The sequence below is a fragment of the Camelina sativa genome, chromosome 4 (assembly GCF_000633955.1).
Source record: "Camelina sativa cultivar DH55 chromosome 4, Cs, whole genome shotgun sequence".
Lineage (NCBI taxonomy): Eukaryota > Viridiplantae > Streptophyta > Magnoliopsida > Brassicales > Brassicaceae > Camelina > Camelina sativa.
The window spans coordinates 15451492-15466013 of NC_025688.1; the positions used below are offsets into that span (position 1 = coordinate 15451492).

The 14522-nt window shown below is 38.5% G+C and overlaps 4 protein-coding genes across 6 annotated transcripts in view; 3 read left to right on the plus strand and 1 right to left on the minus strand.

Moving 5' to 3' along the window:
• Positions 1 to 1654, plus strand: part of LOC104780653 (lysine-specific demethylase REF6-like) — an 8777-nt gene extending 7123 nt beyond the window's left edge. Inside the window, exon 9 of the mRNA XM_010505170.2 lies at positions 109 to 1654. Coding sequence (XP_010503472.1) covers positions 109 to 1350 — 1242 coding nt within the window. The 3' untranslated portion in view covers positions 1351 to 1654. The remainder of the gene's footprint in view (positions 1 to 108) is intronic.
• LOC104780652 (lysine-specific demethylase REF6-like) lies at positions 5076 to 10543 on the plus strand. The gene is made up of 8 exons (XM_010505168.2): positions 5076 to 6334; positions 6627 to 6705; positions 6804 to 6871; positions 6973 to 7123; positions 7205 to 7836; positions 7934 to 8464; positions 8580 to 8962; positions 9064 to 10543. The coding sequence occupies exons 1-8, from the start codon at positions 5455 to 5457 to the stop codon at positions 10429 to 10431; spliced, it is 4092 nt and encodes a 1363-aa protein (XP_010503470.1). The 5' UTR covers positions 5076 to 5454; the 3' UTR covers positions 10432 to 10543.
• On the plus strand, positions 10887 to 13480 carry LOC104780654 (zinc finger CCCH domain-containing protein 43-like). Of its 3 annotated transcripts, none has more exons than XM_010505171.1 (6): positions 10887 to 11389; positions 11763 to 11843; positions 12030 to 12149; positions 12237 to 12527; positions 12605 to 12880; positions 13091 to 13480. In XM_010505171.1, exons 1-6 carry the CDS (start codon positions 10958 to 10960, stop codon positions 13259 to 13261), a joined length of 1371 nt encoding a protein of 456 aa, XP_010503473.1. In that variant the 5' UTR covers positions 10887 to 10957; the 3' UTR covers positions 13262 to 13480. The 3 variants fall into 3 exon arrangements, with proteins under 3 accessions (XP_010503473.1, XP_010503474.1, XP_010503475.1); XM_010505172.2 differs by having other exon boundaries at positions 12237 to 12524; positions 13091 to 13479; XM_010505173.2 differs by lacking the exon at positions 11763 to 11843 and having other exon boundaries at positions 13091 to 13479.
• Positions 13618 to 14516, minus strand: LOC104780656 (RPM1-interacting protein 4-like). Its single transcript, XM_010505174.1, has 3 exons — positions 14421 to 14516; positions 13940 to 14188; positions 13618 to 13849 (listed from the first exon to the last, which is right to left on the minus strand). Exons 1-3 carry the CDS (start codon positions 14427 to 14429, stop codon positions 13826 to 13828), a joined length of 282 nt encoding a protein of 93 aa, XP_010503476.1. The 5' UTR covers positions 14430 to 14516; the 3' UTR covers positions 13618 to 13825.

A 14522-nucleotide genomic window follows, 5' to 3' on the forward strand; every position in this document is an offset into this window, starting at 1 on the left:
CTCCGAACTGCCATGGATGAGGATGTCACTGGAAAGAGATTGTTTCCTTGTAATGTTTCTAGAGATGCAGCCACAATGTTTGGAAGAAAGTATTGTAGGAAGAGAAAGGTAAGAGCAAAGGCTGTGCCACGCAAGAAGCTTACTTCTTTTAAGAGGGAAGATGGAGTTTCTGATGACACATCGGAAGATCATTCTTATAAGCAGCAATGGAGGGCTTCTGGGAATGAGGAAGAGTCTTATTTTGAGACAGGGCACACGGCATCTGGTGATTCGTCAAATCAAATGTCTGATCAGCGCAAGGAGATTGTCAGACATAAAGGTTATAATGTATTTAAGTCAGATGACGAGGTTTCAGACCGTTCACTTGGAGAAGAATATTCTGTAAGGGAATGTGCAGTTTCAGAAAGCTCAATGGAGAATGGCTTTCAGCCATATAGAGAGAAGCAGTCAATGTATGATCGTGATGATGATGATGATGATATGTACAAGCACCCTAGGGAGATTCCAAGGAGCAAACGGACTAAAGTTTTTAGGAATCCAGTCTCATATGATTCAGAAGAAAATGGTGTTTATCAGCAAAGGGGAAGAGTATCCAGAAGTAGTAGGCAAGCTAATCGAATGGGTGGTGAGTATGATTCAGCAGAGAATTCTTTCGAGGAGCTAGACTTTTGCAGTACAGGGAAAAGGCAAACAAGGTCCACAGCCAAACGTAAAGCAAAAACCAAGTCAGTTCAGAGTCCGAGAGACGCAAAAGGTCGCACTTTGCAAGAATTTGCATCTGGGATGAAGACTGAAGAATTGGATTCATTCATGGAGGGACCTAGCACACGGCTTAGGATGAGAAATCAAAAGCCGTCAAGAGGGTCTTCAGAATCAAAACCAAAGAAGATTGGTAAGAAGAGAAGTAGTAATGCTTCCTTTGCCAGAGTTGCAAGTGAAGAAGATGTGCAGGAAGATGAAGAAGCGGAGAATGAGGAAGAGGAATGCACGGGGTACCAATGTGACATGGAGGGCTGCACAATGAGTTTCACTTCAGAAAAACAGTTGGCTTTGCATAAAAGAAATATATGCCCTGTTAGAGGCTGTGGTAAAAGCTTCTTTTCACACAAGTATTTGGTTCAACACCAGCGTGTTCACTCAGACGACCGTCCTCTGAAATGTCCATGGAAAGGGTGTAAGATGACGTTCAAGTGGGCTTGGTCTAGAACCGAACACATAAGGGTGCACACAGGCGCTAGGCCTTATGTTTGTGCTGAACCGGGTTGTGGTCAGACATTCCGGTTTGTCTCAGATTTTAGCCGGCATAAGAGGAAGACTGGTCATTCAGTTAAAAAGACGAAGAAAAGGTAACTTAGGCTCTAACATGGAATCTACCATGAAGAGATAACTCCATTGATCTATTAGAAGAAAATTGGATTGTAGGGATTTTAGGGGTTTTCTAAGTAAGTATGTCTCTCTGGTTCTTTTGTCTGTTTAGGATTATTCAGTCGTAAGTCTTTAACATTTGGAAGAGCCATTGTTTGTTGCAGACGTTTCACTTTAAGACATATTCTCTCTTTGTTGGTGAACGAAAAAATAATGAGTTCATATTTTTCTTCTTGGCTTTTGTTAAGTTAAGGAGATAATTTTATGATGAGACTTTTTATTTTCTTGACATTCATTTGATGATGAGACAATTGAAGTCATAATGTTGGCTTTGATAATAAAATCTTCTTGATATTCTTGGATTATGTTTGATTGGTCTCTTATCGTCACGTAAGTCTCTTGCGCACTAAGCAATTTGAAACCATGTTTATTTCTCTCTGTTTCTTAATATGGTTCTTGACCTCAACAAAGAGGAGTACAACATTGCTAGACCAATGCAGTCTCTACGTTTATAAGTGAATCTGAAAGTTTATAAAATTTGGAACAATTAGTAAACCCCATTGTTCACTTCTTGAGAATATGAAATATACGTTTCAGAACATATTCATTCACCTCCTTATAAAATAATAAAACAAAATCTGTATCTATTATTATAAAATTCAAAACTTAAACCACTCTTTTATAAACCCAAACCGATATATAATTTCATTCTAATTATAAAATCTAAATCCTAATCATCTCATTTGTAAACCCAAACCGACATATAATTTCATTTTAATTGTAAATTCTAAACTCTAATCATCTCATTTGTAAACCCAAACCGACATATAATGTTGTTTTAATTGTAAAATATAAACCCTAACCACTTCATTTGTAAACCTAAACCGACATATAATTTCGTTTTAATTGTAAAATCTAAACCCTAATCACCTTATTTGTAAATCCAAACCGATAAATCATTTTATTCTAATGGTAATATCTAAACCAAGCCAATACTTAACTTTCCTTAAAAAAATTATACAAAATTTGTTTCCTTAATTTGTTTTGCTTTTTATTTAATTTTGATTTATTTTCTAAATAAAATAATGTATAGAAGATTTTGATTAGTTGAAGAGGAAGAGACGAACAAGAAGGTTCACCCTAGGAGTGTACCTAAGTATTTTTCTAAGAAAGAATTACTTAGATGTTATCCAAAAGTTGGTTTATTCATGATATGTATAATTTTTCTAAAAATTGCTTAAATATTTAGTGCTCTAGGTGTAATTACAATTTACCCTTTAGATTTTTTTTTCCGATTTTGATTAGAAAAATAATAAAAAAATACACATCAGCAAATTAAAATATACATTATCTTCCATAATTCACGTCACTAGACAGTTTTTTTTTCTAGAATCGACAGTTTCTTCTTTATATCAAAAGAGATGGAAACTGAACAGTTTTTACTGTTTCACAACCCGGAAAAAAAATCTCTCTCTCTCGTCGCCAAACCCTAATTCCGCCAGCGATACTCTGTCTTTCTCTACTCTCTTGTCGTCATCTCTCACCGTACTCGCTCGCTGTCCTCTCTCGCTCTCTATCTCTTCGTCGTCGCTGTCTTGTTTGTTTCCGTCTAAGCTGCCCTTGTTTTCGAGTTCCGGTATGTGACGGCTGAGTTATAGTATTTACGGGAAAATGAAAGGTCTCGTTGATTCACATGACGGCTGAGTTATAATGCTTTGTGGCTGAGTTATCACAAGATATAATCTGAAAGCAAACGACTGATTTATACGACTTGACGGCTGAGTTATAGTATTTACGGGAAAACAAAAGGTCTCGTCGATTCATATGACGGCTGAGTTATAATGCTTTGTGGCTGAGTTATCACAAGAAATAATCTGAAAGCGGAAAACGAAAGGTCTCGTCGATTAATATGACAACTGAGTTATAATGTCTTACGGCTGAGTTATTACACAAAATAAAACAAATGTATTACAACAATACTACATCCGACAAGTTTTCACATTGTGCCCAAGTTGTTTACATCGCGAACATGCGTGTTGCTTAAATACATATTTGTGTTTTTTTACCCAATTATCGGAAACAACAATTACCAGAACTGGATCCATGAAATAAAATGAAGAAGAATGAGAAAATTAATAAGAATGAGAAAATTAATAAGAATGAGTGTAATTAAGAAGTTAAGAACGAGGAAAAACAAGGGGAATAACAAGGTGAAAAACACTTTTTAACCAGTTGAAGAACAAGAGTCGAAGGAACGACGTTTCGTATTTCCGGAGAAGATGATGACATGGAATGCTGACATGGATGATGCGTCTGAAGTGGCAATTCAGCCACCAAACGAATATGTAAATCAACCTAATTAAATCAGCCATCAAACAAGATTATAACTCAGCCGCAACATGAATACTATTACAGTAGTTAAAAAGCAAAAAAATGGCTACCAAATTCAGCCGCTTAATGTCATAACTCAACTGAAAATTTGTAACTCAGTCGTATCGTTTAATAAGTCAGCCGTAACTGAATGATATTCTAGTAATTAATCTTTTGCTACTAAGTTAGCCGCAAAATGGTCGAGTTGTCCGATAAGTCAGCTTATGACGGCTGAGTTATAGTGCTTAACAATAACTCAGCCGTATCGACATCTCATAAGTCAGCCGTTGTTCATAACTCAGCTAGCCGGAAAAGTTAAATTCAGTCGTGTTGTAGTGATAACTCAACCAAAATTTTGACAACTCAACCATCAGGTGAAAACTCAGCCGTAATGACGGCTGAGTTAGAGCATAACTCAGCCAGCTTTCATTAAGTCAGCCGTAACGCTTGGCTGAGTTACGCTCTATGTCAGTCGTCCGCTCTAACTCAAATGTTTTTTCCATAAATCAGGTGCAACATACCATAACTCAGCCGTCATTACCTCTGTAATGCGTTACAGCTAAGTTATTTAATACACGTCAACGATTTCTAATGTGACGTTTGATGTAGCAATGACATTTTTATAATTACGTTTTTCCTATAACATAAAACAAGGGTACATGAGAATTTTTAAAATATCCAAAATATTTTAGTAATAAAAAAAAATTTGTTAGTTCTAGTAATATTACCTAAAATATATTACATCTATGTAAATCTCCCTTTTTCTAAATTTTGATAATCGCTACGTTTAGATTCGTTGTTTTGTACATTAAAGCATATATACACCGTTTGGTTTATTGTTCACTCCAGTGGTCAGAGGCAACATCACATTTGCACTAAATAAATTCGAAAATCTACGAACTAGGAACAGCGACTTTTCAGTTATTTTTAAATATAATTGCTGTCTACGTGGCTTATTCTGGTGGGTTGACAGTCTTAGTTCCATCGCCGTGGACTTCATATGACATTTTGATAAAGAATACCAAATTGCTAATGACATTACCTGAATTTTTGAGTACTGACTCACTTCTTCAGATAACCCAAATGTGAGGCCATGTTACCAAATGGAAAATGCAATCCTGCAAAAAGAGTGTACAGTAGTTTTTGAATGCACCAAACAGGGAAAGACATACAACAAATGTGTCTCCATAACTTACGAAATGGTAGAATCGTAAATAGTAAAACAAACACTACTCCTACTCGTCATCGAAAATTTTTTACAGCAAAAGTTTTACTCATTTCACTTCTTTAGCTGCAAAGTGACTAATTTAAGGAAAAAAAAACAAAACAGAGTAATGAGAAATCCCAATCTCAGAGATTCTTGCTCTGCCCCCAAACCCAACCCTCTTCAAAAAACAAAAAATTACAAAGTTTCCTCTGTTTTTTTTTATCTTGATTAAAAAACCAGAGAGACACAAAACAAAGGAAATGAGATCAAGCCCGTCGTTTTGTTCGAGGTCCCTAAAGTAGTAGATAGATAACCAAAATTAAAACCCTTTTTGGGGAAGAGACTCATCGAAGTCTCTTATTAACTCTGCTTCCTCTTTTTCTTCAATTTTATTTTATTTGTTCTGTTTTCTCTGTAATGGCGTTTTCAAGTGTACCCAGAATCTAAATAGGCTTTTCAAGTGAACTAATTTGAGAGAAAGGTTTCATTTTTTTTTGTTTTTTTTGTTTCTGATGGCGGTTTCAGAGCAGAGTCAAGACGTGTTTCCATGGCTTAAATCGTTGCCGGTTGCTCCAGAGTTCCGACCTACTTTAGCAGAGTTCCAAGATCCGATCGCTTACATTTTTAAGATCGAAGAAGAAGCTTCCAAGTACGGAATCTGCAAAATTTTGCCTCCAGTGCCTCCTCCTTCCAAGAAAACTTCGATTTCTAACCTTAACCGTTCTCTGGCGGCTCGAGCAGCGTCGAGGGTTCGTGACGGTGGTAAGAGTTCGTGCGATTATGACGGTGGTCCAACATTCGCCACGCGTCAACAGCAGATCGGGTTTTGCCCTAGGAAGCAGCGTCCGGTGCAGAGACCCGTGTGGCAGAGCGGAGAGCATTACAGTTTTGGTGAGTTCGAGGCCAAAGCTAGGAGCTTTGAGAAGAATTATCTCAAGAAATGTGGTAAAAAGAGTCAACTCTCTCCGCTAGAAATCGAAACCCTTTACTGGAGAGCCTCAGTGGATAAACCCTTCTCTGTTGAGTACGCCAATGACATGCCTGGCTCGGCTTTTATACCTCTGAGTCTAGCAGCTGCAAGGAGGAGAGAGTATGGTGGTGATGGAGGAACAGTGGGTGAGACAGCTTGGAACATGAGGGCAATGGCTAGAGCTGAAGGATCGTTGCTTAAGTTCATGAACGAGGAGATTCCTGGAGTTACATCTCCAATGGTGTATATTGCTATGATGTTTAGTTGGTTTGCTTGGCATGTCGAGGACCATGACCTTCATAGTCTCAATTACTTGCATATGGGTGCTGGTAAAACTTGGTACGGCGTGCCAAAGGATGCTGCCGTTGCTTTTGAGGAGGTGGTTAGGGTTCATGGTTATGGTGGAGAGCTTAATCCTCTTGGTGAGTTTTCTTTTCCACCGAATGCCTTTTGCTATCGGATACTCTGTTACATTGTCACTTGTGCTTGGTTGGTTTTTGTTTCAAGTCTGAGTCTCCTTTTGATAACTACTTTCTCTTAAAAGAATTCTGCAAGTGTGAGAGCTTAGTTTCAATTCATTGTCTCATTGTTAATATATATTTGCGTCCCTATCCTTATGTTGCTTCTAACTGCAAAAGTTGACCAAGGTAGAAGATGTTTATGTAGCTGTATGGAAGTAAACTAAGTATTTATGACTCTTATGTGCCTTATCAGTTACATCATATACTCTTGGTGAGAAGACAACTGTGATGTCCCCTGAAGTATTTCTTAAAGCCGGAATACCGTGTTGTAGGTAATGGCTTTCTTGCGTGTGCTCTGTTAATTGAATAGTAACATCCAGAGGCAGTTTCTTTCTATTGGTTTTCACACAAGTTGTTTGCTTGGTATCAGGTTAGTACAGAATCCTGGAGAGTTTGTTGTCACTTTTCCAAGAGCATATCATTCAGGGTTTAGTCATGGTGAGTGATCCACCTACTTCTCTTCAAGTTAATCATTCAAGGCTTACCATGTTGTAACTAATTTGTATTATCGCCGAAAAAAACAATCTTGGGGGTTTCAGGATTCAACTGTGGCGAAGCATCTAACATTGCAACTCCGGAATGGTTGAGAATGGCCGATGATGCTGCCATCCGGCGAGCTGCGATAAATTACCCTCCAATGGTTTCTCATCTTCAGTTACTATATGACTATGCATTGGCTCTACGTTCTAGGTACTTGTTTCTTATTAATTAACAGGTCCCAACTTTTAAATGCTTGAAAGGTTCATATAAGGTGTGTTTCACTCATTGCAGAGTGCCAGCAATCATCAACACCAACTCACGGAGTTCTAGATTGAAAGATAAGAAAAGAAGCGAAGGAGAAAGATTGACCAAAAAGCTATTTGTTGAAAACATTATCCGCAACAATGAATTGCTCTCTTCTCTTGGAAAAGGATCCCCAGTGGCCCTTCTCCCACAGAGTTCCTCAGATATATCAGTTTGTTCTGACCTGCGAATTGGATCCGAGTTGAGAACTAACCAGGAAAAGCCAATCCTATTAAAGGATAAGGACTTAAGTTGTGATAGTGTTATGGTCAGTTTCAATAACGGTTTAAAGGATACAGTTTCAGTGAAAGAAAAGTTTTCATCTTTATGTGAAAGGAACAGAAATCACCTGGCAAGCAGGGAGAATGTAACTCAAGAAACTCTGTCTGATGCTGAAAGGAGGGAAGAAGGTGGAGCTGTTAGGCTTTCGGATCAGAGGCTATTCTCTTGTGTTACATGCGGAGTCTTAAGCTTTGATTGTGTAGCTATTGTTCAACCTAAAGAAGCAGCAGCTAGATTTATCATGTCTGCAGATAGTAGCTTCTTCAATGATTGGACAGCTGTTTCCAAATCTGCAAATCTTGATCAGGAGGCAAGTGCTCCTGTTGTGAAGCTTTCACGTAAGTCACTAGTCGCGTATCCTTTAATGGTAAGTCTGCAAGTGTAACTGTATAGACATGAATGCTAGTATTTAGTAACTTTTTTTTCATCACGCAGAAAGCACGGAAAAGCATGATGCAGATTACTTCTACAATGTCCCTGTTCAAACTACGGATCACTCAATGAAAACAAGCGGTCAAACAACTTCAACAGCTTCTTTAACAAAACCCCATAAAGAAGATGGTGCTCTTGGGTTGTTAGCCTCAGCCTATGGAGATTCTTCGGATTCCGATGAAGAAGATGACATTATTGTCTCGGAAGAGCAAAACTATGACCAAAGTGGTTCTTGTGCATATGAAACACAGTCTTTTGTTACAAATGTCAACGAGGAGGCTAGAGATGGTCGATCTTCTCATTTGAACAGCCAAAGACTTGTATGTGGGAAAGAGAAAGGTGTTATTGAGGGCTCACATGCTACTTCAACTTGTTCGACACTTTCATCACCTGTGGAAATAGCTTTACCATTTGTTCCAAGATCTGATGACGATTCCTGTCGGTTGCACGTGTTTTGTCTTGAGCATGCTGCAGAAGTGGAACAGCGACTACGTTCTATTGGGGGGATTCACATGATGTTACTATGCCATCCAGGTGACAGCAAAACTACAAAAATTATTTCTATTAGTTTTGTGACATTGTTTGGGTTTTTAGAATCAGTTATGCATTCTTTAGTCTTTTTCATCATTTAGACGCACAATTTTTGCAGAGTACCCCAGGATAGAAAGTGAAGCAAAGATAGTTGCTGAAGAACTTGCCATCAATCACAATTGGAATGATACTGAATTTAGGAATGTGACCCGAGAAGATGAGGAAACGATTCAGGCAGCGTTGGATTATGTTGAAGCTAAGGGTGGGAACAGTGATTGGACTGTAAAATTGGGTATTAACCTTTCTTACAGCGTTATTCTCAGTCGCTCTCCTCTGTATAGTAAGCAGATGCCTTACAATTCTGTCATATACAATGCATTTGGTCGTAGCTCACCAGCAACGAGCTCACCCTCGAAACCTGAAGTTTCTGGTATGAGATCTTCCAGACAGAGGAAATATGTTGTTGGAAAATGGTGTGGTAAAGTTTGGATGTCGCATCAGGTACTTTTACCTAACCTGAAACCCTACTAATTCGGACATTAGTATACTTCTGTTTCTGCTTTCGTTGGTTCAATTTAAGATATATATTTTCTCTTCTTTAGGTGCATCCCTTTTTGCTGGAGCAGGACTTAGAGGGGGAAGAATCGAAAAGAAGTTGTCATCTCCGAGCTGATATGGATGAGGATTTCACTGGAAAGAGATTGTTTCCTTCTAGAGATGCAACCACAATGTTTGGAAGAACGTATTGTAGGAAGAGAAATACAAGAGCAAAGGCTGTGCCACGCAAAAAGCTTACTTCTTTTAAGAGGGAAGATGGAGATTCGGATGACACATCAGAGGATCATTCTTATAAGCAGCAGTGGAGGGCTTCGGGTAACGAGGAAGAGTCTTATTTTGGGACAGGGAATACGGCTTCTGGAGATTCGTCAAATCAAATGACTGATCAGCAGATCAAGGGAATTCGTCGACACAGGGGTGTTAAAGAATTTGAGTCAGATGATGAGGTTTCAAACCGTTCACTTGGAGAAGAATATACTGTAAGGAAACATGCAATTTCAGAGAGCTCAACAGAGAATAGTTTTCAGCTGTATCAACAGTCAATCGATAGAAATGCTTTGGAGGACTCTGTATATGGTCGTGATGATGGTAATATCTACAGGCACCTCAGGAGTATTCCAAAGAGCAAACGGACCAAAGTGTTTAGAAATCCGGTTTCATATGATTCAGAAAAAAATGATGTTTATCGGGAAAAAGGAAACAGACAAGCTAGTCGAATAGGTGTTGAGTATGATTCAGCTGAGGATTCTTTGGAGGAACAAGATTTTTGCATTACAGGGAAAAGACAAACAAGGTCTACAGCTAAACGAAAAGTAAAAAACGAGGTAGTTCAGAGTCCGAGAGAGAAGAATGAAGAACTGGATTCATACATGGAAGGACCTAGCACACGGCTTAGGGTGAGAATACCGAAGCCCTCGAGAGGGACTTTAGAAACAAAACAAAAGAAGATTGGTAAGAAAAGAAGTAGGAATGCTTCCTTCTCCAGAGTTGCAAGTGAAGAAGATGTGGAGGAAGATGAAGAAGAAGAAGAGAATGACAAAGAGGAATTTGCGGCGTACAAATGTGACATGGAGGGTTGCACGATGAGTTTCAGTACAGAAAAACAGTTGGGTTTGCATAAAAGAAACATCTGCCCTATCAAAGGCTGTGGTAAAAACTTATTCTCACACAAGTATTTGGTTCAACACCAGCGCGTTCACTCAGACGACCGTCCTCTTAAATGTCCATGGAAAGGATGTAAGATGACGTTCAAATGGTCTTGGTCTAGAACCGAGCACGTAAGAGTTCACACAGGTGCCAGGCCTTACATATGCGCTGAACCGGGGTGTGATCAAACATTCAGATTTGTCTCTGACTTCAGCCGGCATAAACGGAAGACAGGTCATTCAGTCAAGAAGACCAAAAAAAGATGATATATACATAAAGAGATTAACTAATCCATTGGAATTTGGGAGGCATTATTTTAGTCAAAGTCTTAACATTTGGAAACAGTCAATTGTTGTTGCATTTACAGATTCTCGTCTTCTTTGACTGTTTTGAGTCTATAACAATCAATCCTATTGTCAACTTTTGATAAATAATAAAAGGGGGCTGCTTGTTCAATCAGAAAGTTGAGGTGTATATGAGATCATAAACCTTAAAATATGGAACTTAATTAAAAAAGTTAAAGAGAAACGCATAAAAATTGTGCATGTACACAAACTATATGGGGAAGGAACTTGTCAACATATTAAAAAGCAACGGTTTCTTTGGGATCCTCATTCGTGACGTTTGTAGACGACAATAAACTTTAAGTCTCTANTTAAAAAAAAAAAAAAAAAAAAAAAAAGGAAACAACTTTATTCAACCCTTTGATCTTCTTCTTCTTAAATCCCTCCTTGAAATTAGGGTTTTTTTATTTGTAATGTGATTTACTGATTTGTGCAAAAAAAAAAAAAGATGGTCAATTCCGAAAAAATTGCAGATGGGTTTGAGGCAAAACCTGTTTCTCGATCTTACTCTGGTGACTTATCTGCTGATCGATCCCTTTCTGATGTCATCAATCACAAAGCGGAGGAGGACTTGAGTGAGCAGTTTAAGAATGTGGGTTTGGATGAAGTTACGAAAGAGCAGAGTGAGACGACGATGAGCGTCTGTGAGGGTAGTGGAGGTTTGGATTCGAATGCTGTAGACATCACCCAGGAAGATGATGAAGAAAATGGAGACGGTGATGGTTATGATGATGGTTGGAGTGAGAACGAGAGTGAGGAGAGCGAAGCTGTGTATCCAGTGAGGCCAGAAGCAGAGGATTGCTCGTTTTATATGAGGACAGGGAGCTGTAAATTCGGATCCACTTGCAAATTCAATCATCCTCTTTCCAGAAAAATCCAAGTAAAAAACTTTCAAATTTTTACCCTTCTGTAGCTTCTTGCACGTTTGCTTCTGACATGGATATTGCTTCTTAATTGTGTGTTTTTTTAATTGATCTTAGTGAAGATTTGTTTATAAAGATACACCATTTTTTAATTACTGGCACATGGGTATATCATTTGTGAGTAAGATAATATATAATTACTGCTTCGTTGCTAGACCAATGGAGAAAGCTTTATTTTTTGTGTTTGCTTCTGATGGAACCAATCTATGTTGGTTCTGGTTTTAAGGGTTTGTGTGCTTCAAAAGTATTGAGGGATCAGAAGAATGATTAGTGTTAAATGATTAAAAAAAGCTAAGATCTTTTATTTTCGTTTTTCTTATGGGATTGAAGATTGTATCGAAGATTGCTAGGGATAATAAGGTAGGAGAAAAGGAAGAGGATGGTGATAATCTGAGACAAACAGATTGCAAGGTTAATGTTACTTCTCTTTATTTTAACCTTGTTACATGCTCTCGTCATGTATCAGACGTTTGCTTTCTGAAGTTTCATTCTGTCATCTTGATCTGCATTTTTAAGTCTCCCTTTTTCTTTGTTTTTTCAATTGTAAGTTACTCATATCCGGTTCATGTGCTCCAATTCCTTGCATGAGGTTTACAGTACTACTTTCGGACTGGAGGGTGCAAATATGGAGAAACTTGTAGATTCAACCATTCCAAAACAAATTCTTGTCTGGCCTCAGCACCCGAGCTTAACTTCCTCGGCCTTCCTATTCGACCGGTATTTGCCATTTAATTGATGCCATTTTCTTTACATTCTGTTGCTAGTCTTTTCGAAGCTATATAATGGTGTTTTAACCATCGGTAGGGAGAAGTGGAGTGCCCTTACTACATGCGCAATGGCTCCTGCAAATTTGGAGCTGAGTGTAAGTTTAACCATCCTGATCCTACAACCATTGGAGGAACCGACTCCCTATCGTTGCGTGGTAATAATAATGTATCCATTGGATCATTTTCTCCAAAGTCCACATTCCAAGCAAGTTCAACTTCCTGGTCTTCACCAAGGCATGCGAATGGTTCAACTCCTTTTATTCCAGCCATGCTGTCACAAACTCATGGAGTTCCTTCTCAAACTCCAGAATGGAATGGCTATCAGGTAGTTAGTACACTACCACTGGATCTATTTCTATCTGAATTATCAACGATGACTTTATCTTGGTTTTCTTATCTGCCTAGGCTTCTTCTGTGTATTCATCTGAAAGGGGTGTGTTTACCCCTTCCACCACATACCTTATGAACAATTCCTCTGCTGAAACAAGTATGTTGTCACAATACCGATATCAAATGCCAGCTGAAGAATTTCCAGAACGTCCAGACCAACCTGAGTGCAGTTATTATATGAAAACTGGGGACTGTAAGTTCAAATTCAATTGCAGATACCACCATCCTAAGAATCGGTTGCCAAAGCTGCCTCCTTATGCTCTCAATGACAAGGGTTTACCCCTTAGACCTGTAAGTTCGTTTTTTTTTTTCTCCTTCCGTCGTCTGTTCTTGTGTGCTAGTATTTGAAAGTTGCTGGCTTTTTTATTGATAGTCTTTCTTTAATTAGTGCTCGTAGTTCTTGAATGTTTGATGAACTCTTTGACTCTTGTAATAGCCCCTTTTGAAATGTTCAAAATAGAAGTCTCTCGGGTTTTGACTGATTGCATAACTGATATGTAGGATCAAAGCGTCTGCACACATTACAGTCGGTACGGCATCTGCAAATTCGGTCCAGCTTGTAGATTCGACCATTCCGTCCAGCCGCCTTATTCGACAGAAAGCTCCCAGGCCAATGTAGAACCTCCTCATCAGGTCGGTGCAAATGGGAGTGAAAGTGACGGTTGGAATTGACGACCAAACATTCAGAAACTTACATTATTGATACCTTGTGTCTCTATCATGGGTTTGAAATTTCTTAACTAAACGATTAGGTATTTTACTCTCCAAACAATCTCTCTATGTGGCAAGCCTATCCTCAGTTCATTTGACAATTTTTCACCAAGGAAACTTTTGTAATCTGTAACTACCCTTTGACTCTTGAGGTTAAATGGAGCCTGCCTGTTTCTTTCATTGGTTGTTTCTTGCTTGAAACCTAATTCCTAAGTTTCTACCATGGTTGGTTTATATTGTATGTGATGGGAGCTAAACCCTGGAACAGAGTTGCTCCAGATTTAGCTGCAATGCCAATTAGCCTAACTAAGAAGAAGTAGCAAGAATAATGTATATTCATATACCCAAATGTGGCCAAAACAAGTGGAAAAAAAAAAGGAACTCAACGAGCAAGAAGAAGAAGATAAGTTTCCTACAACATCTTAGACGATCACACAGGTTTGATCGCTGTAATTTGTTGGAGATCACTCGGTTCCACGATTCTTCTTGCTAATCAGGTTCTTCAGAACAGAGCCAGTACCAGAGTTAACGGAAACAAAGCCATTTCTTCTGCACAACCAAAAGAGGAAAAAGAAACCAGGTTATAAGCAGAGAGAATTATGCAATGAACACGATTCTATGACGGAAAAAAGAAAGCACCTTTGATCGTGGGGTCTCGGATTTACGGTTCTGATGATGGTTGTTACGGTGGTTCTGATGATGGTTGTTGGTTTTTGGAGGTTCTTGGTTTACAGGAGGTGTAACAATACTCTCGGGTCCTGCGACAGCGGTTTTCTTGGTCTTCTTGTCATCACGAGCATTGTTGAAAATGACAGTGAATCCTTGTGCTGATGCTGGATTGGTCGCGTCCCATTCCCCGAATTTTGGCAATTGTCTCCCTCTATTACCCTACAAAACCATGCAGAAACAGAATTGGATTCATCATAAAAAAAATGCAGATTTCTGAAACTTTTTGGCAATGGTTCTTGGCACAAATTTCAAAATAAAAGATTGTATGAAAGGAGGAGGAAACTTTAAAAACATATCAACCGAATGAAAAAAATGAACCAGAATTCGATAATATGAGAGAATTAAGATGTGAAATTTTCTTTCTTTAAAAGGAGATGGGTTTTGTTCTTACCGTTGCCATCGTTTGATATTAGAGCAGAGGATCTTGTGTAATCAGAACAGAGGAATTTGAATCTGATACGAGGAAATGCAAAAAAAAAAAAAAAAAAAAAAA

Coding starts and splice junctions, on each gene's coding strand:
- LOC104780654 (XM_010505171.1), top strand. CDS start 10,958: ATGGTCAATTCCGAAAAAATTGCAGATGGGTTTGAGGCAAAACCTGTT. Junction 12,150..12,236: donor TCGGCCTTCCTATTCGACCG/GTATTTGCCATT, acceptor AACCATCGGTAG/GGAGAAGTGGAGTGCCCTTA. Junction 12,881..13,090: donor AGGGTTTACCCCTTAGACCT/GTAAGTTCGTTT, acceptor ACTGATATGTAG/GATCAAAGCGTCTGCACACA.
- LOC104780652 (XM_010505168.2), top strand. CDS start 5,455: ATGGCGGTTTCAGAGCAGAGTCAAGACGTGTTTCCATGGCTTAAATCG. Junction 6,335..6,626: donor TGGAGAGCTTAATCCTCTTG/GTGAGTTTTCTT, acceptor GTGCCTTATCAG/TTACATCATATACTCTTGGT. Junction 8,465..8,579: donor GATGTTACTATGCCATCCAG/GTGACAGCAAAA, acceptor CAATTTTTGCAG/AGTACCCCAGGATAGAAAGT.
- LOC104780656 (XM_010505174.1), bottom strand. Junction 13,850..13,939: donor CCGAGACCCCACGATCAAAG/GTGCTTTCTTTT, acceptor TTGGTTGTGCAG/AAGAAATGGCTTTGTTTCCG.